Source organism: Leucopleurus acutus, assembly GCF_964270905.1.
Source record: "Leucopleurus acutus genome assembly, chromosome: 14".
In the NCBI taxonomy this organism is placed as follows: domain Eukaryota; kingdom Metazoa; phylum Chordata; class Mammalia; order Artiodactyla; family Delphinidae; genus Leucopleurus; species Leucopleurus acutus.
Window position 1 is genome coordinate 34,408,482 of NC_139156.1, and position 25,376 is coordinate 34,433,857.

The 25,376-nt window shown below is 39.6% G+C and overlaps 1 protein-coding gene across 3 annotated transcripts in view; it reads left to right on the plus strand.

Moving 5' to 3' along the window:
* CPEB3 (cytoplasmic polyadenylation element binding protein 3) overlaps positions 1–23,026 on the plus strand; it is a 176,693-nt gene extending 153,667 nt beyond the window's left edge. For all 3 annotated transcript variants that reach the window (XM_082855036.1, XM_082855037.1, XM_082855038.1), the window contains 2 exons: positions 1,274–1,455; positions 19,240–23,026. In XM_082855036.1, the coding sequence (XP_082711162.1) occupies positions 1,274–1,455; positions 19,240–19,467 (410 nt within the window). In that variant the 3' untranslated portion in view covers positions 19,468–23,026. The remainder of the gene's footprint in view (positions 1–1,273; positions 1,456–19,239) is intronic.
* The last annotated feature ends 2,350 nt before the right edge of the window (positions 23,027–25,376 follow it).

Consider the following 25,376-nt stretch of genomic DNA (forward strand, 5'->3'; position numbering starts at 1 on the left):
ACCAGTAGTACTTGGCTTTCCTTCTGTTTGTAGAAATCTTACACCGTTCAGCCCTTCAGCCCTTGTACCCGCTGCAGAGTTCTTCCCCTACCCCTCCAGGTTGTGCTGCTTTCCTTCTCCCCAGGTACTGATTCCTGTGGAGCTCTACTGTCTGATGGTCTTTGCACACTGGCTGTGTCCGAGGTCATCATCTGTCTTCCCTGTCTGCTCCTTTCCAAATGCCATGTGTAGGTGTTTGAGGGAAGTGGATTCTTGGGTCGTTCGCCAGGGGTAGGACTAAGTCTTTTGGACTTAAACCATGTGAGTGGCCTGAAAGGAATGGTCATACCTGGAGGAGGTGCCATCCAGTATCAAGTAAACAATTACCTTCAGGCAATTTGGATCCAGGTAAGTAACTGCTATGTGTCTCTCCATGGTACCTTTTGATGAGGACAATTTTAGAATATCAGACCTTTGGAATGGTCCAATTTCCAAGTGCCTTCTGTACAGGTGTTTTGCAAATATACCAATATAAAGGTATACTTAGAAGAAATATGGTGAGGTGTGCAGACCAGACCTGTGGATTTATAGCAGGGTGTAGGATGGGTATGTTTTTACTGCCTTTGTAGCAGCTTAGTGTTTCCTGGCACATTGTAAGTGCTCAATAAACCATAGCTGCTGTGATCATTTTTAGTACTATTATTTAAGAATTCAGTGTGAGAAGTTAGTATGGAGAGTTCTCAATTGGGATAGTATATACTCTTAAAATCTTTATTTTTTTTTAATTGTAGACATTTACTTTAAGCCTGTAAACATATTGCCTCTAGTTAAAATGAATTAAATTCTTTTTTTAAATTAAATTCTTCCTATAGCTTGAGCTTAATATAGTAGTGTGACTTTAGTAATTGCTTTCAGTCCTAGAGGTCAGTAAGTAGAGCTGTTTCTTATTAACTTGTTAGGGTACCTGAAATGCTTTGCCTACCCAGGGCCCACTCCAGTGGACTAAGCAGTTAGAAATTAGAACAGGAGGATTGCTGATAGATCACTTCTTTTATACTGTTGCTGAAATTCTGATTATGTAAACTCTTAAAATTTTTTTTCATTTTGTTTTCAAATATCCTATGAGGAGCTCCCCTGCTTGAGTTGTAAGACTGGTGTAGACACTCTTCATGAGACTTAACATGGCTTTTCCGTTTCTTAATTACACACTGCATGATCCTTACATAGTCCTTCCTTCTCCTGGGCAAGAGTACCTTCTAAACATTTATAACGAACAGTGTTTATTTTCTTGCAGTTGAACTGGCAATGATCATGGACCGTTTGTATGGCGGTGTCTGCTATGCTGGCATTGATACGGACCCAGAGCTGAAGTACCCCAAAGGTGCTGGCCGCGTGGCATTCTCCAATCAGCAGAGTTACATTGCAGCCATCAGCGCTCGCTTTGTGCAGCTCCAACACAATGACATTGACAAACGGGTAAGCAACTGCTCAGGGTATAATTGCTATGGGAAAGAAATGAAATTTATTCTGTGGGCCCCTGGGGAGAAAAGCACCTTGTGATCAAAGTGAGCAGCTCTGCCTTACATGACATTAGTCCATGAGTCCATCTAGGCTGCCTGAAAAAGAGAGTGCCCTTTGTATTTAAGGCGTTAATGAACTTTCTGCCTCACCCATCCCCAGGGCGATGTTACACTTACGAAAATAACACTGCAGAATTTAGCAAAGCAAACCAGTGCTGTTCAAAATATGATGCCAACAGCACGTTAACGAAGATTGAGGGCTGGTAATCTGCTTGACCCATGTGGTACTCTTAAAACAAACAAACTTGAACTAACATTTAATGTTAATATTCAGGAGTATACATAAAAGTTTGAAGTTCTGGTTTCTTTTAAAATTACAAGAACATAGGGACTTCCCTGGCATTCCAGTGGTTAAGACTCCGTGCTTCCACTGCAGGGGGCACGGGTTCAATTCCTGGTTGGGGAACTAAGATCCTACATGCCACGCAGCATGGCCAAAAAAAATTGCAAGAGCATACGTGGTAGCAGTCATTGCAGCCAAATAGCTGCTGTCCCCTCCAGTCCCCTCTCCAACTCCCATAGTTCTCCTGCTCATACCAAATATGCATATCCATTACCTGCCTCTTTGCTCATTGGTGTTACCTACCTGACCAGTAGAGGCACTCAGATTTGCTAACTCTCATCTAAACAGGGGGCAGTAGAGCTCTAGGGCATTGGTGTGTTCAGTTGGGTTTGGAGACAGACACAGGTTTAAATCCCTTAAATTCCAGCTCTGCTGCTGTTTGGAAGCTTGGGGGGAATAAAAGGTGTTAGTAGCTAATCTGGGACCTGTATTGATAGATTAAAAGATCAAGTGGGAGAACATCAAGTCTAAACACCTCCCTATGCAATTGTACAGTGGTTGTTAATGCTTCCAGCAAAGGCTGTTCTTGGGGCATACACTGGACTAGAATAAGTAAAGTAGTAAATATGTTGTATTACAAAGTTTCACCTATGCTCTCTATGGTTGACTGACTAATTTTGCGTAGTAGACCTAAGTTTCTTAGGAGGTGAAAGTTTCAATTGGTGATGGATTTTTTTTATAGTCAACAAGATTACATTTTCTTTAAGACATAGATCAAATTACAAAAGCCAGTGCTTAAAATAAATAGTCTATTTGCTGCATCTACTGGGATCCTTAAAAGTAAGTGGTGGTGGTTTGTTTTTTAATTAAAATGAATGAAGTTTTACAGAATTTTGAAACACTCTGAATCAGTGGAAACTCAGGGGTGATAAACATTCAGCTCCATTCCTAGTTTTCAAGTGCCCACAGCACCCCTTCTGTATCAGTAATTCCCCTACAGACTGTAAGCTCCACAGAGCTTACCCATTACTTGATGTACAGACACAGTAGATGCTTGATAAACCTTTGCTGAATTGACAAATGGTGTTATGTGGAGTGTTCTCTTAACTACTGCTGCTGGTGGACTTGCTAGTGCCTATACATTTGTGAGTCTGAAGCCCCAGATTCCATTACATTTAGACTGCTCTTGCCCCCATCACTGGTGATCCCAGGAAATAAACTTAACCTGAAGAGCACTTATGTTCTCATCTCTATCGAAGTAGCTTTCTTTGTTCCCCTCTGAAGCCAGAACTAATGAGACTTCTCAGGAGGTAGGTCCTAGAGATGATAAAAGAAGGTTCCACTTGCTCATGCTTATATCTTTCCTTTGCTCTCACCCTAACAACCTCCTGGCCTATTCCTTAGTTAGAAGGAAACACACTTATCCCAAGGATTACAGTAATCTTTGAACCCCTTTAAGCATCATAGAAAATTCAGGCACTATTTGTTTTATTGCCTGCCTCTACTCTCACCCCTGCTATGCTCATGCCCTCAGCATTGATTCCCATACGACTTTGACGAAGGTAAAAAAGAAAGAAGTGGGTTTTCTTTTGTTAGCGTAATCATAGGCCATGCTATAGAAATATATTTGGCACATCAAACTTCTCAAGACTCAGGAAAGCCATTGACTGTTTTCTGCTCATTGTATTTGGGTTAACCATACCCTCCAGATCTTAGAGTAGTTCTTGATAAACATTTAGGGTAACAGTCAGTTGTAATGGAAGGAGTATGGAGTTTGAAGCTAGAACAGATTCCACTACAGTTAAACCTTTGCTGCACCAGTCACTGGTGACTCAAGCAAGTTACTCAGTGCCGGAAGCCTTGGGTCCTCATCTGCAACTCCCCCCTGGGGGTGGTGTGAAGATTAAATGAGATTTGAAGATTGAACAGCCAGAGTCATATGGCAGTTAATAGATGCTTAACTGGCACTTGCTGGTTAACAGTATTCATCTTGCTGGAAGTATACTTACACTGTTGTTAATATTACGTAGCTTGAACTTTATCAGTTGCTCTGCTGAAGATGCAGTGAAAAGATACACTGGTTAGTGAAAAGGGCACTGGCTAGAGTCAGATGACCAGGTTTAGATCTGGTCCTATTCCTGGTGGGCTGTGTGATTTTGAGCAGGTCACTTTTAAATTCTGAGTTTCAGTGTATAATGAGGGCAGTAGTAATAGCTTTGTGTATCCGACTAGATTGTTGAGAAGCCCAGAAGAGATACTGAGCAAGAAAGTAATATATACAGTGTGACTCACTGGACACATGTAGAGTGGGACTGTTGTGGGCAAAAGAATGCCATCTCCATCCACATGGTGTCAAAAGGGATCTATCAGTTCCTTCAGTGCCCTAGGATGAGAGTCATGTAAGTGGGAGAACTGGAAATCATCGAAAGTGATGGATTCCTTTCTCTCCCTGTCTCCCAGCTCCATCTTCATGCTCTTTGTTTGCCCTGACCAAGGTGCAGACCATTTTCTTTATTATAAGAGAAGGAAGTCAGCTTCCATCTTGAGTGGGGCTCCTTTTTCACCGGTCTTCTGTGAATATTACACTCCTCTCTCCCAAACTGTTACTCTATCCTCTTGTTTTCTTCTTGCTTTGAACATGGCCAGCAATACCTTATTTTGTTGTCTCTGGCATTCTGAGCCTCTGTTAACTGCACCGTTTGCTGTAGATGCTTTTTTAGGTTGATTCTACTTTTGTATTTATGTGTCTTTCTTCTAAAGCTTAAGTTTGAGCTTTCCAGAGAGCTCCCATTATATGTAAGCATATTAGTATTTCCTTAGGTAATGCCCTTTTTCTTTCTCAGGGGCTCTGTTCTTGATTGACCATGGAGAATTTCTGTCGTCGGGCACACCCTTCTTTCCTGAATAACCCTTCCAGGCTTTTAGCAATAATCTCATAGCTAAGGTTTTGAAGCTTTGAAAGTCAGTGGCAGGTGTCTACCTGTGCCCACAATCCCTTTTCGTTGCTATTGCAAATTCCAAGATGCTATAGTCTTTTTCTCCTTCATTCTAATGTTAGCCTAAAGTTGCTTTTAAACCGAGGCCTTGACTATTTTGAATAGCTTCAACCTTTATTATCCTCCTGGTCAAAGGAATCTCTTTTGCTTTCTGTATCATTATAAATGCAGATTCAGTGGAATCAGCAGGTTTAAAAAACAAAAACAAGTATAGATGGCATTTTACAGGCCACTTGCTTCGTGTTTGCAGCCCTTTCCTCTTTAACTGTTTGCCCCATACGGAGAGTGGGAGAGGGCCTCCTGCAGAGCAGCAGTGTCTGGAATCATGGAAGTTCTAGCACTGTTTAAGGTGTATGTATGTTCTCAGGCTGCACCTTTCCTAGGTAAACTGTGGGAGGTAAATGAAGAAGGATCTGATTGGTATATTTCATTAACCTCTTTTATATCCAACCACACCGTTTTTGAAAAAAGACATCTCTTTTGAGAGTTTATATGTTTATGTATCGTCGTTGTTGTTGTTGTTGTTGCTCTTTGGCTAAGCTTTTAGATGGAGTGATTTATGGGGAAAATACAACCTTTATAGATTTGATTTCTTCTCATCACCGTAGAGACTTCTGGCTTGCCTATGAATATAAAATATGCCAATATACAACAGTTACAGAAACAGCTGCACGTATGGCTTTGGCACTTTTGTCTCTGCTGTCATCTCACTCATCCGTGTCATCATCTTTAAAGAAGAGGTGATTTAAAAAATTTTTGTTTTAGTAACAACTTTATTGAGATATAATTCATATACCCTACAAATCAACAATTTAAAGTATTCAATTCAGTTTTTAATATATTTACATAGTTGTACAATCATCACCACAGTAAATTTTAGAACACAGGAAAAAGTATTTGAATGTGCATCCTTCAAGTCTGCGATCAAAGGATCAATTGAATAATGACCCCAGTGAGGACACAGGGAGTTGGGGGATAGTGCATTTATCCTGTATAATTTTACTCAGCTCATTAGAGGGAGGGGATCCTACTTATTAACTTGTGCTCTTTGAAGTCACAGGAACAAGGCAGCCCAGGCTGTTGGGGCAAATTTCTGCCCCCTGCTATGGCAGTAATTAGGCTCCCCCGAGCATATGTGACTTGTTGGAGTGGGCTGATAAATCTACGCATCAACAAGCTTTTCGCCATAGTATGCGTAGCAATGGGAGGACTAGCAGAGGTGGAAGAGGCTTCTAATGGTAGTTCCTTACGCAGCTGCCATGATCTTGACTGCCACCTGTGCCCAGAGGTCTGAATGGGAGTGCTTGGCACTTGGCTGACACTCAGTAAGTGTGTAGAATAAACTAGGACGATATATGGGAGAGCAAGGACTAGAAGCAACTCCAATTTCAACTTTTGCCCAACTCCAATTCATTCTTTACATTAAAAAACTAAAGCGATCTTTTAAAATCATGATTTGAATCACATCTTTCCCTCCTTTAAACCTTTTGATTATGTTCTACTGCTCTTTGGTTAAAGGTCAAAGTCCTTAATTAACACTGCCTACATGACCCTTCGTGTACTACATACTACCTCTGCCTCAGCTCCCATTTCCTCATCTTGAGCCAATCACAACTGGCCTTTTTCTCTATTTTACAGGGTGATTATGGATACTGTTTCCTCTGCCTGCCTAAAGCTCACTTTTCCTTCAGGTCTCAGCTTAATTGTGAAAATTTTAGGAATCCTTTCTTCAGTGGATCTTACATCTTCCCCATAGATCATTGTCATAATACCATCTATTATTCCTTTGTGGCATTAAATACCTCTGTAATGAAGCAATGCTTTAATGTCCACCTATGCTTCTAGACTGCAGTCGATGAGGGCAGTCAATGACTGTGTGTCTCTCGTGTTAACTACTGTATACTCAATAATTGACACACAGTGGACACACATTATTTAATTATATTTGAATGAATGAATGAGTTGTTGAATGAATGCTGATTGAGAGCTTTCAGATGGGAAGCCCTTGGGCATGTCCAACTGTCCACCAGAGGGCACTCTGCACAGCTTTCTTTTTTTACTTAGTTAAGCACGCACTTGAGTAATAAAGAAGTTTAGGTTTTGCCATTTAGCATATCAAAAAGTATTCTTTGACACTTATAGTACATTAAAGCTAGACTTTAACTTGGGCATGATCTCATCCAACCCCCTGTATTTGCAACAGAGAAGAATCTAGGAGAGGCTTGGAGACTCTCAAGACACCTGTAATTGACATGAGAGCTGCCTCTGCTTATGGAACTCCCTTCCCGAACACTGCTGCTCATCCAGGGTCTAATGTTTCTTTAAACCCACTTTTTCTATGAAGTCATTTTTCCACGGACCTGGGTAGGAACCCCTGAGTTGTATTATAGGTCCTTTAGTTAGTTTTATACATGTTTCCATATTTCATGTAACTTTTCAGGTGAACATATACTGCACAGAGCAGGGCACATCTGGAGTTTGATATCAGAATTTGTCAGTATGTCTATAGGTCATTTTGAATATTAACAAAATGAATTTGAAATTTTGTTTTGCAATTGTTTTGCATTTGATTTTAATTTTTATTTTGTCTTCATGTAAACCCTTTTTTAAGTCAGTGTGAGCCAATGCAAGTCAACTGGATTATAACGTTCAGTGAAACTGGCATTTTTGCTGTCATAATGACCCTTGTTATTGAACATTATTATAAATGAGACAAATACAATTCATGTCTCCGTTTTTACTTCAAAAGAAAAGTTATTAACATCTTGAAATAAATCCTTTAAGGCTTACATTTATGCATATTTTATGGCTAATGTTCAACAGTTACTGGTCAACTGGTTATTCATCCCTATGATGACAATATCGAAGTTGTATGATACCCAGCACAGGGTTCTCAGCATTTCTTCTGCCTTGGCATACACTCTCATGGGTAACAGAGGCTCCCTAGAACACTAATGCGGGGGGGGTGTTTATGTATCTAAGGGTCCCACACCCACTCCTGCCATCATCACCCACAGAACCATGGCTGTAGTAAAAAAAAAAAAAAAAGTGTCCTGGCTTAGGAACTGAGAGATCTGAGTTTATACTCCTAGCTCTTCTCCCAGCCATGATGTGACCTTGGGCAAGTTACTTACCCTTTTGAGGCTTGATTTTATTATCCCAGAGTAATAAGAACACTAGCCTAACAATCTTAAGGTTTATTACACAGATAAACAATGAAGGTGAAGAAGTGCTCTGGAAAGTTATTAGGCTGTACAGATGTTGATTTGTATCATTGCTGAACTTGGCCTATTTAAACTGTGCTGTTGGTTCCTAACCATATGTCCAAGACTAATAGTTGATTCGCTCTCTTTTTTTTTTTTTTTTTGTCTTTTAAAGTGTCTACTCAGTTTCACTCAGAATCTTTAATATAAGGATAATGAAATAGTTGAAGTTGACACTAAAAAAAATAAAAAGAAAAAAGAAAATTTAACATAAGTGCCCATCTGTCAACATGCAAGTTGGATGTTAGTCAAGACATGTATGTAGAGACTCAAGTTTCCTTTAAAGGTGTAAGCACCTGGATGCATTTCTATTTAAAGGATTGAAGGTGTTTCTCTCTTTAGTCTAGAAAGAGGTGTTTTTACCGTTACCTTCTCTGATAATGAAACGATTTTGAACCTGAAATTGAGTAAAAGGTTAGGATTAAATTTTACTTATATTCTTTTGAACAGTGTTTCTGTGAAAAACTGGAACAGTTTAAAGTATTTAAGTACAATAAGGGCAAAAGAGGGCACCTGTACTCATTCTGTCTGTTTTAATGGTATTTTTAGAAGTGATGCCAAGCGAACACTTAAGATGTGAAAGCTCTGCTAAATCCAGTTTTCTTTATAACTCGTCTAGGTCACTTACATATGAAAGATTTTTGTAGTGTGAAAAATGAGATCATTAGAAAATGGGTAATCTTTTTAAAACATGGCCATTTTTCTGCTCTTTTGTCTACTCTCCATGGTCCTGAGAAAATTTGTAAGGGTAGAATCAGTTGAGTCTCCTTTAATCTAAAAAAAACCCATATGATTTGATTTATGTGAACTATTTCTTTATAAAAGTCTCAGGGATCCCTCCCACAGCTATTGTTTAGCACAGCTATTGTTCTAGTAGAAAGGATATTAGACTAGAATCAGCCAATCTTGGGTTTAGTCTTAAGTATACCTACTAATTGTGTAGCTTGAAGGAAGGACGTGTGTATGTGTGTTAAAGTGGTTTTGAAAACTATAAAGTACTCTGTCAATACACAGTGACACTGACAACACATTAATTTACATGAAATCATAAATGACTAATATTTGAGCTCTTCTGGAAGATGTTTATTAGACAGTCTAATTGGAATTTCACATTATAAAAGGAGTTAAATATTTCAGGCAAGATAGGGGTAATGTTGGTTGGTTATTTGGGTTTGTGAAACAGGAGGAGGAACTCTCAGTAGGCAGGTCTGCCCTGCCCAGGAATCTGTCCCTAAAATTAGTTCCCCAAATCATCATTTCCTACATTGTTCTCCATGAAACATGAATCCCTTGGGATTTTAATATTTATTTTATAAAAGAAAATCTTTTTCTGAGTCAAATGAGTTTAGAAATGCTTTCTTGAAGAAAGTTAAATAGGCTAGTTTATTCTAGGACTTCTTAGAAGCTTTTATATACTAATCTCATTGTGAACATCCAAGAAGGAAACAATATGCAGTTTTTCACAAATTTTTTGGTCATGGAACGCTTCTAAAATGTACCATCTCTTGGGAATAGTGTTCCAGGGAACCCAGTTGAGTAATTAGTGTTTTCAGCTTCTTTTCTTCTTTCATGCTCAAAATCAAAAGTTTAGTAAGCAGTTGATTGTTTTTCCCTTCCTCGGTCCTTTTTCCAAGTTTGTCCCGCCCACCATATAGTCTCTCTCTTTTTTTTGTTGTTTTCTTATTGTGGTGAAAAAAACACATGAGATCTACCCTCTTAACAAATTAAGTGTACACTACAGTATTGTTAACCGTAAGTCCAATGTTATACTGCAGGTCGCTAGAACTTTTTCATCTTGCATAATCGAAACTTTATACCCTTTGAACAGCAACTCCCCACTTCCCCCTGCCCCCAACCCCTGGCAATCACCATTCTACTTTCTGCTTTCTATGAGTTTGACTACTTTAGATTCCTCATATGGAATCATGTGGTGATTGTCCTCTTGTGAATGGCTTATTTCATTTAGCATAATGTCCTTAAAGTTCATCCATGTTGTCACATGTGACAGGATTTCCTTCCTTATTACTTCTGGATAATATACTGTTTTATGTATATACTACATTTTCTTTGTCCATTCATCTGTCAGTGGGCATTTAAGTTGCTCCCACACCTTGGTTATTGTGAATAGTGCTGCAGTGAGCATAATAGTGCAAATATCTCTTCAAGATCCTGCTTTCAGTTCTTTTGACTACCCAGAAATGGAATTGTTGGACATGAGTCTTCTATCTACAAAGGGTTGGGGTGGGGTAGCTGCATATTCAGAATGCTGGGAAGGGCACTGAAAGTGTGGTTGCTATTCTCTTTGGTATTTGTAGTCCTTCATCTCTTGATTTCTTGAGATTATCTATTGTATCTTTCTAACATCAGTCTCTATATAAGAAGGGAAAATAGTTTTGAAATCAATATACCATTGGGAAATAATGTTCTCTTGACTCTATTTTAGCTTAGTGTAGAAGACCTGAGAGTCGGACTTTGTTAGCTAATTTGGAGCTTTCTGATACTTTTATTTAAGGAACATTGTGATAGTTAAGCCATAGCACATCGTATTTGCTTTGAATAGCACTTTTTAGAATAACCCAGTTTTTATTTAGTGAGATGTTATCCACTGCACCTTTCTTTGCAAGCACTTCAAGTACTTCACACATTTAATCTTTTTTTCTCTCTTCACTAAAACATGCTGGGCCCGAATTTTAGCTGAAGATTATCAAAGGCTTTATATTTTTAGCCTACATGAAGATTAATATGAACTAGTAACCATACTAACAGAAGTGCTGATAATACTACTCTTTGTCCCTGGCCACAGCTAGAATATATGAGATGACTCAATAGCGAAAGAAGTGAGGGTTCTGACGACCTGTTCCCAGACTATTTCTGCTCCTAGCCTTAGTCTGGGACTCCGACAACCCAGCCTTTAACTTGCTGCTGTTACTGGCCCTGGCCTTGAGCTGGCTTGAAAGTTTCCCAGCTGTAGCTATAGCTATGTTTGGTTTGACCCTTCGAGAAGAAGCAACACCCAGAAGTGAGTTCAGATATTTTCTGAATACCACATGGGCTTATTTTGAAGCCCTGGGAGTCTCAGAGTCTTTGACTAGAAATAGCTTTTAAAATAGAGTTTGGGTCATCTTAAGAAAGAGAGAAAAATATTCCTCTTCTCTGAATGGCATGGGACCTTTTTGTCTTGTCTCTCCTTCCTGGTCTTGACCCCTCATCTCTTCTGTCCTTTGCTCTCTTTTTATGTCTTCTCCTGTGGAATTGTGATAATTTTTAATATGAAAACTCTTTAGAGTGATTAAGTGTTCTTCTTTCCTTCTCATATTTGAGTTTAGATGCTGGTTATGAGATTATTAATGGGAAAAAGACAACCACAGTTTTTTAAAGTAGTTATCTCAGTAGGATATTCAAGTTCTTTGACCCCAGAAGGCAGGGGTATCAGTCAGTTAGCAATTTCTTGGTGAGTGCTTATTTTTACTTGGAAGAGCTGGTCCAAACCTCTAATATAGTAGAGGAAGCTGTGGCCTGCAAGGTTATGATGTAGCCAGTTAAATGGATAGAGCCAGAGGGCTTTGCACGTCTGCATCCTGGGGGGTTGGGGAGTGATGATGCCATGGCAGTCATGCATTTTATAGATTTTAAATGACTTTCTTACCCATTGTTCTCTATATGATATACTCTTCTACTACTAGAAATTGATTTGGGGCTGATTTATACCCTCACCTCCAGCCCCACTCCCAAGCAGCATGGAAGGAAACGAGATTAGAGAGTGAATGTATGGAGTATGCAGGATTCTGTCAGCTGAACCTTCTTCGTTTCATGAAAAAGTAATCTTAAGACCAAACAGAGCACTCACAGATCTCTCTGTGTTCTATAGACATATAGCAAAGGTGTCAACATTAGCACACATAAGTACGTTTCCTTGTGGGAAAGGCATAAGGGTGATTTTAAAACCTTTCTTCCCCTAGCACTTGAAAATATGAAAAATGGTCAATCCCATCCTTTGAAAGGTAAAAAGAAAATAAAATTCAACCATTTTCGCTGTGTTTATTTTAATCTACCCCAGATTTCTTCTAAAATTAATAACTGCGAATTTGCTATAACTGGAAGGTTGTGGATAACTTTGTTGCTAAGGAAAAGCTATTTTCACGTTGCTGCTTTAATTTCCTAGGCATCTGTCATCTGCTTTCTAAACAGCAGGATTCCAGCTCATAGTTGAAAAACTAAAAATTTATGTTTAAACATTCTTAGTATTGCCTGCCGGTGGAGGACTTGCTTTAGCAACTGTAAAGACACCGTGTTTAGTGGGAACGGTAATGAGGTTACTGTGGATTTTAGGCCTGGATAGATGTACTCTGTGACACATGCCAAGAAGATTAGGAATACGTTATGTTTAAAGCTTTGAGTACACCAAACAGATTGGTCTTTCCAGGAAGCATGTTGCTCCAGATGATAAGAAATGGCCTACCTGACTTCTGGGCAGGCCTTTCCAGACAGTTATCCCTGTTAAATTATACCTCTTCACTTGGCCTCTTTCTCCAGTTTGTCCACTCTGGCTCCATTATCTGAAATCATTGCTGCTACTCATCTTCCAGCCACCTGTAAACATGCCTTGGGACGGCTGGGTATCTGACAGACTTAATTTGTTTTTTTTCCTGTCACCAAAGGGCAGACTGCAGCAGGGGCCAGCTGTTCTTAATAATGACCTTTAGCACATAATTCAAGCTGAGCCTGACCTTGGCTAATGCCTCCTTTCTCATTTCTACAACCTTTCGGGTCCAAGGAGAGAGAACTCTGGACCTGTGAATAGTTTATGGTCTCCCTAGGTATCACCTCTGTGCCACCAAGAGCTGTTAGTCATTGCTTTATTTACTTTAGGAGGTCATCATGTTGACCAATATCAAAATGACTGCCAAGCAAAATATTTTCCCTAGCTTGTTAGAAACACAACAATGTCAACATTGAGATTAGTTTATTAAAGTATTGCTTTTTCTTCGCCTATATCATTCTACCTATATTATTCCCTTTTCCCTCTTTTTATAGCCACTTATCCAGCATTCCCCATCAGTCTTCCTTATCTTTAATAGTTATCCCTCATCAATAAGTTACACATGTTCTCAGCATCCTTGGGTATGATCACCTCCATACATTCACCTATGGTCACCATTAGGTGTGTAGTATGAATTCAAGCGTTTCTCTCTGTAGGAAGTTCTCATCTCCTGGTCCTGTAAATCTCTTTGAACCAGAAGGTCAGCTTGGTGATTTGATTGGCTCTGTGAAGGGCTCTAGCATTTGAACTTTAATGGTCATGTAGATCACTAATGTGATCCCAATAGGTTGGTGTCTCCAAAGTGCTGTAGCTTAATGATACTCCAGGTGTTTTAGGTGGTTAACAGAGAAGCCTCTTTTTATTTTATGTTATTTTATTTTAAATTTTATTTTTATTTTATTTGGGGGTATAGTTGATTTACAGTGTTAGTTTCAGGTGTACAGCAAAGTGATTCAGTTATACATACACATATATCTATTCTTTTTCTGTTTTTATTTTAATAATTACGTATATGTGTATTGGGAAAAATAGAATTAATCTGGATAGTTAGGTAAAACATCAAGTAATAGTACAGATGGCATTAGGATATGGCAAAAACTACAAATGGTGGGGAATGCCTTTAAGAAACTCTCAAATAGACCATAAATTATTTTAGGGAAGAACTATGTCTTGTTCTCCATTGTATTTCAGTTTTTAATACAGTGGCATACAAGGAATAGGCACTCCATAAATATCCATCAAATGAATGAATCCATCTGAGCCAAAATAATCACCTTCTTTAGCATAAGGACCACCTGACTACCAGTGTCCTTCATAGTCTAATGCTCAAAAGACCCAAACTCCCTGATAGCTTCACAGAAGGGCTTTGAAAGGCAACATTTGAGGTGAGGGTTGCAGGGGGCATGACTTTCTTCCGTTTGGTTGGTGGTGAGGTACCAGGGTGGTGTTTCAGGAGTCTTAATCATCAACCTTCTGATTCCAACCAGTCAGGGGTCTGTATGCTTATGGTCAGCATGTAGTCACCATCCTCCACCTGGGTGAGGGTCTTAGTTCCTGCAGAACAACTCAAAGATATGTGTCAGATTGTTATGTATTTCCCTTGAGGAGGAACTAGGACTGTGTTTTATCACCGAACTGTTGTTTCTTGACTATTTTTCCTTTGTTTCTGTATTTCTTCACTCCCCTAATTAGTAACTGCTTGAGTCTGCTCTTTGGAACTTAAGAAAAGCCCAGGAAACTAAAGCCTTTTTCTACAAACAAGAAATGGGGGACCCAAGGTGGGGGTTGTATCCAGGAGGGCCCCACACCATCCTGCTCCTTTTCAATCCCCTCCCCTTTTAAAAATGTATTTATTTATTTTTAATAAATTTATTTATTTTTGTCTGCATTGGGTCTTTGTTGCTGGCCGCGGGCTTCTCATTGTGGTGGCTTCTCTTGTTGCGGAGCACCGGCTCTAGGTATGTGGGCTTCAGTAGTTGTGGCACGTGGGCTCAGTAGTTGTGGCTCGTGGGCTTAGTTGCTCCACGGCATGTGGGATGTTCCCAGACAAGGGATCGAACCCACGTCCCCTGCGTTGGCAGGCAGATTCTTAACCACTGCGCCACCAGGGAAGTCCCTGTTCACTTTAAAATGGTTAATTCTTTATGACTTTAACCTCAATTTAAAAAATTAATTTAAGCTCTCAAAAAAAACTGAGGGACAAAATCCCCCACATAAACACAATGCCACTTTTACACCTAAACAAAAGTGACATTAAAAATATATATATATAAATATATATATATATATAACTGGAAAGTGCCCTTTGTGCTAGGCTTGAATCTCCTTAAGTACTCTTTTCACATGTGTATATATTACAAAGGGCTATTGTCTTTCTCCTCTGGCAGCTTTCTTTTGCTGTATGTAAAAGACCAATCCTCTCTCTCACTGCTGGATCCCCTTTTCTGAGCTTTTTGGGACTCAGATCTGGTTGCTGGAGCACCCTGAGTATAGGCATCTACCTGGTGGTAGAAGCAAAGCAGTCCACAGCTCATGGACCAAAGGTGGAAAAGCTGGCTGCTCCTAGTTCCCCACAAACCCTGCCTCTACCAGTAGTCCTCCCACCTCAGGGCAGAGGGGACTTAGTCCACCACTTCGCTCCTTCTTGGCCTTCAAGTACAGGGAGTTCAGGCCAGGTTATATACACTTTCATGAGCCTACAGCTCCCTCCCTCCAGGAGCCCACAATCTCTGCAGATCACATTCTTCCCCAGATCTATTCTGTCCTCAAGTTGCTTGAAGATAAGGAGAGATGCTGACCAAGGCAGAACTATAGATAGGAAATGCCAGAGGAGCAAAGTGGAGTATTAAGTTCAAAGGAGAAAGGAATAGTTCCCTGTGGGACTGAAAGGCTGGGCCTATAGTTAATTTTCGACAAGGTTGGTGAGACCATTCAATGGGTAAAGAATAGTCTCTTCAACAAATGGTCCTGGGGCAACTGGATATCCACATGCTAAAGAATGAAGTTGGACCCCTGTTTCACACTATATACAAAATTAACTTGAAATCAGTTAACCTAACTATAGGAGTTAAAACCATAAAATTCTTAGAAGAAAACATAGGGGCAAGTCTTTTTCTTTTTTTTTAAAATAAATTTATTTATTTTTGGCTGTGTTGGGTCTTCATTGCTGCACGTGGGCTTTCTCTAGTTGTGGCTAGTGGGGGCTACTCTTCGTTGCGGTGTGTGTTCTTCTCATTGCGGTGGCTTCTCTTGTTGTGGAGCATAAGTCCTAGAGCACGTGGGCTTCAGTAGTTGTGGCATGCGGGCTCAGTAGTTGTGGCGCGTAGGCTCAGTAGTTGTGGCGCACGGGCTTAGTTGTTCTGCGGCATGTGGGATCTTCCCGGACCAGGGCTTGAACCCGTGTCCCCTGCATTAGCAGGCGGATTCTTAACCACTGCACCACCAGGGAAGTCCAGGGAGTGAATCTTCTTGACCTTGAATTTGGCAGTGGATTCTTAGCTATGACATCAAAAGGAAGAATGGCAAAAGAAAAACATAGATAAATTGGACTTGCTCAAAATTAAAAACTTTTGTGCATCAAAGAACATTTTCAAGAAAGTGAAACACAACCTACAAAATAAGAGAAAATATTTGCAAATCATATATCTGATAAAAGTCTAGTATCTAGCATACATAAAGAAGTCTTACAACTCAACAACAGAAAACAATCCAATTTTTAAAATGGGCAAAGGGCTTGAATAGACATTTCTCCAAAGAAGGTATACAAATGCCAACAAGTATATGAAAAGATGCTCAATGTTGTCAGTAGGGAATTGCAAATCAGAACCACAATGAGACATCTCTTCATACCTATTGGGATGACTATAATCACAGAAATGGAGAACAAGTGTTGGTGAGTATATGGAAAAATTGAAACTGTTTTACATTGCTGGTGGGAATGCAAAATGGTACAGCCGCTGTGGAAAACAATTTGGCAGTTCCTCAGAAAGTTAATTATAGAATTGTCATCCCAGCAAGTCTACTCCTAGGTATGTAGTGAGAAGAATTGAAAACAAATATTCAAACAAACATATGTACATACATGTTCATAGCTGCACCATTCCCAATGGCCAAAAGGTAGAAATAACCCAAATGTCCATTAATGAATGAATACATAAACAAAATACCATATATATACATGCATATACATACACAAACAATGGAATACTATTCAGCCATACAAAGGAATCAAATATTGCCATATGCGACATGGATGAACCCCAAAACATTATGATAAGTGAAAGAAGCCAGACACAAAAGGTCACAATTATGTGACTACATTTATGTAAAATATCCAGAATAGGTAGATCCATAGAGACAGAAAGCAGATAGGTTGTTGCCAGGGCTGGGGAGGGAGAGAAGGTAGGGAAAACTGCTTAGTGGCTGCAGGGTTTCCTTTTGGGGTGAAGAAAATGTTTTGGAACTAAATAGAGGTAGTGGTTGTACAACATTGTGAATATATTCAATGCCACTGAATTGTTCACTTTAAGATTGTTAATTTTATGCTAAGAAGGAAAGAGAAAAGAAAGACGGGGCCTTACCGGGTACAGGAAATTGTTGGGTGGGCTGAGTATGTAGGGTGGGAAGAAAGTGCGGGTAAGTTAGAGACCAGGTCGAGTTTGAGTTGGGGACTAGATGGGAGGGAGATTGGGGCAAATCCTGAAGGCTCTGGCTTACATTTGAGTCGCAGGGGACAGGGAGTAAGTACCCCGTTATACTGAGGCAGCTGGGCTTACTCCTGAAGGTAGGGGAGAGCCTGAAGGGCTTTTGACCAGGCAAGAAACATTGAGAAGGCAGATGATTGAAACATCTACCTGGACATAGGAGAATTGACCCAGGGAAGGCCTGGAGCTTGGTGGCCAGTGCAGAGGCCATCAGTATTGGCCAGGTGTGGATGCGCGTTGTGGTGGCCTGGACTAGAGAGGAAGCAGGGGGAGTGATAACTACACTTAATGAGGGCATCTGATGTGCCAGGCACTGTTCTGTGTGCTTTATGTGATTTAACTCATTTGCTCCTCATAGGAACCCTATAAAGTACGAACTGTTCTTTTCCCCCAGTGTACAGATGAGGAAACAGAGGCTCAGAGTACCTGAGAAATTTGCCTAAGGTTGTACAGCTAGTAATGTGGCTGGGATTTGAACCTAGGCAGATGACCCGAGAGCCACTACAGTTTTAATTATGATGCAGAGATGAATGTGAGATTTTTTTTTTTTTTTGAAGCCCACTCTCTAACCTGTTAGATCGAGGAGGGAAAAATAGGAGGAAGGGAACTAGAGCCACAGAGCAAAGACATTTTCCCCCTTGGGTAACCAAGGGCTGGGACAGGTCATCTCCAGTGGGTCTTCCAAGCAGAGACAGAACTCCAGAGGAGGCCGGCGAAGGGGCCTTCAGAAGGGAAGGTCCAGGAATGCCAGAGCCCAATCCCAGGCATTCCCTGTGTCCCTGCTCACCCCACGCTGTCCCCCATCAGCCCCTCGGTACCCTGCCCCGTGCCCTGCTGGAACCTCCGGGCTGTGTCCAGAGGCAGCCCAAACTGGTCAGGCTGTTGGCTCATGTCAAAAAAAATGTGGGTCCCCATCTCCATAGCCCCAGCGGCCACAGTGCTTACTCTTCCCCAGAACAGCTCTAGAGGTCAGCGTGGGAAGGAGCCTGATCACAGAGACTTGCCACCTTCCTGCTAATTTCTAACATTTGGGATGAAAACATTAATGATAGTCCGTTTCTGAGGTTCTTGGAAGCGGACATGGGGGAAAACTGTGGTAACTTTTGTTCTTCCTTGCTTCTGGTTTTCCTCTAACATAGCCTGCAGGGCTGTGATGAAAAGTTCTCTATTGAAGCTTCCAGTCTTGGAGGGAGATTAAGGCAATAAAATCTAAAAAATAAAAAAGCCTCAATTGTTAGAGTAGCTTCTTAACATCCCCCTAGTCCCCCTTTCCCTGCCATCCATTGTGAACAGTACTGGGAGGTTAGTCTTTTGAAAGCCTTGTGCTTAAAACATTGAAGCCCAGAGCCTCACGGTCACCCTTCAGCTAGGCTTGCCAGCCTCAGTGGGACTTGCCCTTTGTCCCAGCTCCTGCCAAACTTCCCCAAGTACGTGCTCTGCCTTTGCCTACTTTTGGGCTTTGTCCTCGCTGGTTCCTCTCCCTGAAATGCTGTTTGTGCATAGCCGGGTGCTTCCAGCCTTCAGAATTCAGCTCATGTGCATTTAACCTGTGCTGCCTCTCTTAATCCTCACCAGCACCCTTTGAGGTAGACCCTGCTATGCCCATCATATAGATATCCAGATATGTGTGTGTGTCCATGTATCACCGTTACACCCACTTTACAGATCCACATATAGAGCAAACAGAAGCACAGAGAGAGGTTACTGCCGTCACACAACTAGTAAGTAGTAAGTCAAGGAGCAGATCCCATACTCTCAGCCACTGTCTGATACCAGCTGAGTTCAACACCGAGTCTGACTGGGACATATTAAGCTCCATTATAAACTCTTAAGAGGAAGAAATGTGAGGAAGCTTTGCTAAAGTCTTTTTTCCTGTCTTTCCTCTTTGGGTCCAGGTGGAAGTGAAGCCATATGTGCTGGATGATCAGATGTGTGATGAGTGCCAGGGCACACGCTGTGGTGGGAAGTTTGCCCCATTCTTCTGTGCCAACGTCACCTGTCTGCAGTATTACTGCGAATACTGCTGGGCGAGCATACATTCCCGCGCCGGGCGGGAGTTCCACAAACCGCTGGTGAAGGAGGGAGGTGACCGCCCTCGCCATGTCCCGTTCCGCTGGAGCTGAGCCCAGGGTATACCCAGCCACAAGTACTGGAGTAGATAACAAGGAGGGAAAAGAGAGGGCACTGCCTCAGGGCTTACAGTGTTCTGGAAATCTGTGCATTTGTTCTCGATTTTTAAAGAAGAAATGGGTCTTTTTATTATTATTATTATTATTTACAGTCATATTACTGAACTCAGTGTCCAGTATAATGCAGAATTGCAGAGTGTATAACGGTACTGATTTGCACTTTGATTCACACCTTTGTCTGCTTGGTACCTTAATTTCTTACACCTGATTTGTCACTCGTAGACTGCCATTCTCATCAGCGGCCATCAGGTTGATGTCTGTGATTTTTTTGTTTGTTGTTGTTGTATTGTTATTGTTTTGATCGTTTTTGAACTGGAGCATGCACTTATTTTCAGAAACTTAGAGAATCGCCCCTAGGAGAAGACTTACCAAAGGTAATACTCGTGAGTAGGTGGCAGATGTAGCAAAAACTTCACAACAATTCAGCAGTCATTAGCTGGGGTCATTTAGAGTAAGGAAAACCCTTAATGAAAATAAGCCTTTAGTTGCTCTCTATTTTGACATGTAAGGATACCTCATAAGCTGAATCTTTATTTTTCCTTCATGTTTAATTTTTGTTTTGCTGAGGATTTTGGTTAGATCTTTTAGTGTTATGTAAATTTATGCTGCAATAGCTTTTGCTGCTATTAAAGTGGTATTATTAATACCATAATACTCTATTCAGGCTAAGGTATCAATTACAAAAAACCCAACAACACACTTTTGTGATTTAGGGATAGAATCAGCTGCCGAAAGGAGATCAGAATAGACTTGAGAAAGCTTCAACGGAAGGTCACTATTTCTGACTGCATGTTTACTTAATCAGGTTGCTGCATGCAATAAATTTTATATCTGATGTCTAGTATAAAACCTTCCCACAATGCACAAATTAAGAATCTATATAAGCTATAAAATACTGACTTTTTTAAAAAAAGATTTTTTTCATTCAAAGAAATGGTAATTGACTGGAGGAAGGCATGCCTCAATAAATGGAATGCTTCTGAAATTAGGAACAGCCCATAACAGAATGACCTATATTACAACCAATATAAAACCTAGGTGTAGGATATTCTTAAAGCAAATTTGTGGATGGTAGATGAAGTACTTTGCGGTGCTCTGTTATATATTGTGCAATTTATTTTATATAGTAAAGTGATTATGTCTAACTGTGATCAAACTTAACTGTTTAAAGCCTCTGTGTCAGACATTAACGAACTTGACAGTTCATAACTGGTATATTATTAACTAACACATGAGCTCTTAGTTACAATCTCCTAGTGCTTGCACCATTTTACATAGCTTCAGACCTTGTCCAGAAAACCAAAGAGCTCATCTTAGCTTACAAACACTAGGAATATATACAGTATATAGAGATAAGTTGTCAATTGACAAACTAGGCACATTTTAAGAAAGTTGCGTGATCGTGATGCTAAAGAAATGTCTGTACAAAATAAGATGGCCTGGGCAGGGTTGGTTGTCTGGGTGAGAAATTATCTACTTAATTCCCTGGATTTATCCTGTAAAGCTTGAATAGAATTCAGACCTGCTAGTACTACCATGGACATTTTTTTAGCATTCACTCTTGGGCTGCAGATAGTAATATATAAACACACACAATGATTATGAGACTATGTAAATCTTTTTTTAAATCTTCTTCCTATGTTTTGGAATTATGGGGACAATCTGACTGGATATGACACTGCAGAATAGATTTAAGTCACTGTGTTTTATGTGCTGTGATGTCCTTGTACTGTCTTAGGTTAATATCGCTTGGTTTTGTTTTGTTTTGTTTCTCCAGTGTTTAGTTGCAATTAACAGCTCTCAAACTATAGTTTGTTTTCAAAAAGGAAAAAACAAAATAGTTTTTTACTGGGTTAAAAATGCTTATTAGAATTCTCCCCCCTTGAGGTTACCTCTGGGCTTTTTGGTAATAACTGCTTTTTTCCAGCCCAGCTGTGGTTTTCTGTTTGTTTTTTTCTATGTTTGTGGTTTTTTTCATCTGTACAAGAAATTTTGTTATGCACTACTACTTTTTGTATTCTAGACAGTTTTCAAAAGTTGGCTGAAGATTTTTTTGTTTGTTTGTTTTTAAGGAAAAAGGCATGCTTTCTGACTGACATGATCTTTTGCAATACCTCAATTTTGAAATATAGGAAAGAAAATGATATTTTCTAAGTAAGTTTATTCAGAAAAATATATATTAATTTAATTCTGCAAGAAAAATGATTTAACAGATGGGTAACTTTATTTTTTTCATGCTTATTTGTGTTTTTTGAAAATGAAGAAGTTAGAGCTTTATAACTATAATATTAAAGATCATATCTAACCTACAGAAATCTACCTAATTATGTGAAAGAAGCAAAACTTTTTGAAGAAGCACCCCTCTTTCATGTACTAAAATAATACTGAGATTTAAAAAAAAAAGCTGGAATATTGTACAGCATAAAGCTGAAGTGAAGGTGAAAAAGCATTGTCATAAAGAATAGGTTTCAAAAAATAAACTCCATTTGGTGCTGAAAGTTGTGAATAGGTGGTGGAAACTACTTTCCCTTAATTTGTATATTTATAATCAAGCGTTGATTGTGCACGACTGACCAGGATTGTGAAAGAGTTCTTCTGTTTGTATTTTTTTAAAGAGAACTTTTTTAGTTTATTAAATTATAACATGTTCCCTTTTGTTTTGTAAATAAATGTGCCCCCAAGTTGTTAATGTTATATTAAAAGAGAGGGTCCTTCAAAAAAAATTATTTTTTAAAACACAGAGGTGTTCTGACCTGCAACTTGATGGGAAGCCCCCGGGTATCACAGGTCCTGTTGTGGCCTTTCCTTGATGTGACACTTGAACTAGTCGATTTTTTGAAGGCTATAACCTAACCTCGACTATTTGTTGTTATGTGCAATACTGTTTGTACTGTTTGTATAAAAAATAGAAAAAAAAAGAAAAGAAAAAAGGCATAAATCTTTATTGCAGATTTATTTTCATTGCAAACTTTAGACATTGTGATTCACTGAAATCATTTTTCTACTGTCAAATATGTACCTTTTCTTCATGCTGGTATTTTTTCAATAGTAATGTAGCCTTTGTACTGAGACAAATTTTCATTGTTATTTTTAGAAAGATTTTTTGCTAAGAAAAAAATTAAACATATTTACATATTTTTCATTTTATTTCGTATTTTCTTTAAGGAGTGCTTTCTCAATCATTAATAGAGTTGTTTCTGGGAGGGACTTTCATATCTGGTCAATGTCATAATATTATTTTGTATTTTTACTTGGAATAAATTAATTTTATGATGCTAATTCTTTAAAAGTTTATTTTTTTCATTTTCAGTTATTTTTGAAGCTAAAACCTTTGTAATATTGTTACTAAAGTGTCTAGTTTTTTGAAATGCAAAGCTTTATGTATTAACTTGCTGATGTGGTTTACAATAGTGTGACAACGATGAAAATGGTTGGTTATGTAAAGTGATTGGAAAATGTAATGGATAATTGGGTAATAAAATGACAGAATGAGCAGAACATGTGAGATTTTGACAAGCCTTTTCCTTTATTACAGTGGTTTAGTGTAAGACTAGGGATGTCACAGTACAGTTCTCTAGGGATGTCACAGTGGATTTATACAACACCAGGTGCAGCCAACTCTGTGGCCCTGATGATGAAGTCACCCCCTACTGAGATACCACCAAGTTGAGAACCTGGCCGGGTTGACAGAGTGTTTTATTGCTTTTCCCCTCTAACTCTTCATTCTGTCGTGTGTGTGTGTGTGTGTGTGTGTGTGTGTGTGTGTGTGTGTGTGTGTGTGTGTGAATCTGCCACCGACTGCTGTCCACATGTGAGTGGGTACCTTTCGCCAGGCCGAATCTTTGCCCTGCATTTACAGTGGTGACGTCTGAGAGTGAAAGGAGGTCTCTGAGAGGACCAGCCCTCTGGGAGGTTAGACTTGGACCGCAGTGTCTCGCCCGAGTGACCTCCCCAAGCACACGGGTGGCCTGGCAAGGCGGCACACTCCGAGGTCACCACTGTAAATGGACAGTCTCAGACTTCGTCTTACTCCACCCCCAGCCTGCTCCCTGGTATGGTGCCCCTTGTTTGTCCCTTATTGTGGCAACACATCTGGCCACTCCGAGCATGATCTGTCTGCCCTCCTGCTTCTTTTCCAACACCCAAACTCACCTTGAAGCTGTGCTGTTAAGGCAGCGTGTCATTGTCATGGCACCTAAAATTAAACAAAAATCATACAACTGCAAAACTGGTGTTGCGTAAACAGAACATCCAATGACTCGCTCTAGACAGATGGTGTGTTTCTCCCAGTCCTTGATGGCCTCTTCCAGGCCTCCTGCCACGGAGGCAAGGTTATCAATGACTCAGAGAAACATGTGTCCAGAGTTGGCTCTTGGGTATGCTCTATGTATTCAGTTTTGTAAATAATATATAGATTAGATCAAGTTGTGATGTAAAATTTTAACTCAAATTGGATATTACTGGTTGGAATTTTACATTAACTACAAATAAGTGATTAGGAACAGAAGAAAAGAAATTGGAAAATTTTTGCTTAGTGGTATAAAGATTATGCTTAGATTTCTGCCTATATCTTGTGTTTTATAGCTTGTTAGTGAGGCATGGGCTAATGCAGAATGTACTGCATTTATGCAATTAGCAAATAACTGCTAGTTTTCATTTTATCTATTATATTAGCAACAAAATGGCATTTAACTGGGTAAAGCTCCTACCTAAATATTTGAGTATTGTGACATCTCTACTTGCAAGGTTTGAGTGAAAGATTAGTCACAGATTAGTGAAAAAAAAAGTTATCTTTTTGTTAAAACTGGCTTATTTGTATGGATTGTTGCTTTTTCACCAGTTTGTGTGGTATGTCAGCTAACATTTTCTGTTGGTTTTTTTTATAATAACCAAACTTCTCTATCTCAGCTGCAATAGTGTTCCATTTTACCAGAGTATTTTATAATTAATGCTGTTGACTTTATACCCCAAAATGGGTCAAGAAATGGATATGTGATTTGGGCATGTTTAAATTTGTATGACAATGAAGTTAATCACAACAAGTAGAAAACCTGGGTGCTAATACCGGACAACTTCTGCTCTTTTTCTTTTCTGGATATAGTTCCGTTGGGGTATAAAGTATTAGGTATTTGTATTTTTGCTGTCAAAATAATGGACATAACTTTTAGAGTGTTCACAGCTAAGATCTCTGTATTTGTTTTTCAACTAACAACTAATTTTAAATGTATTGTATCTTTTATTACCTGTTCTCTTAGATTGTTTTTGCTAGTAACCCTTACTCAGCTTCCGCCTTTGGGGCTTGGACTGATATTGCTTGTGTGGAACTGCAGTACTGTGACTAACCATGGAGCTCAATGCAGCTATATTGCTTACAACTGCTTAAACTTTGTAGTTTGGACTTCTTTTTTTTTTTCTGTAATAACAACTTATTAAATCTAGTTGTATGAAGTACTGACACTTGTCATCCTTTGCACTTGCCAAGGAGTATCTTGGAGTACATGGATTGCGTCTGGGAATATTTGTACACTCCAACTTGCTTGATGAGCTTTTGGGGGGAGGGGGGACAAACTCCTTTAAGCAGGTTAAATACAGCAACATTCACCTTTTTTCTGACACGAATGACACGTTTAAAAAAAGAACACGAGTGTATTTAAAACAGGAAGGTGTTTGTTGACACAATGTGTGTCTGCAAGATTTTAAGGTGCACGTGGGCATGCCAGCACTTGCCACATGAAACCAATTTTCAAAATTAAAACCGAGAAAGTCAACGAAAACGTTAAGTACGCCCCCTTTCGTTTTATTTTTTACGCTAGGCTCTCTGGGATCCTCTCGGAAAATGGGTC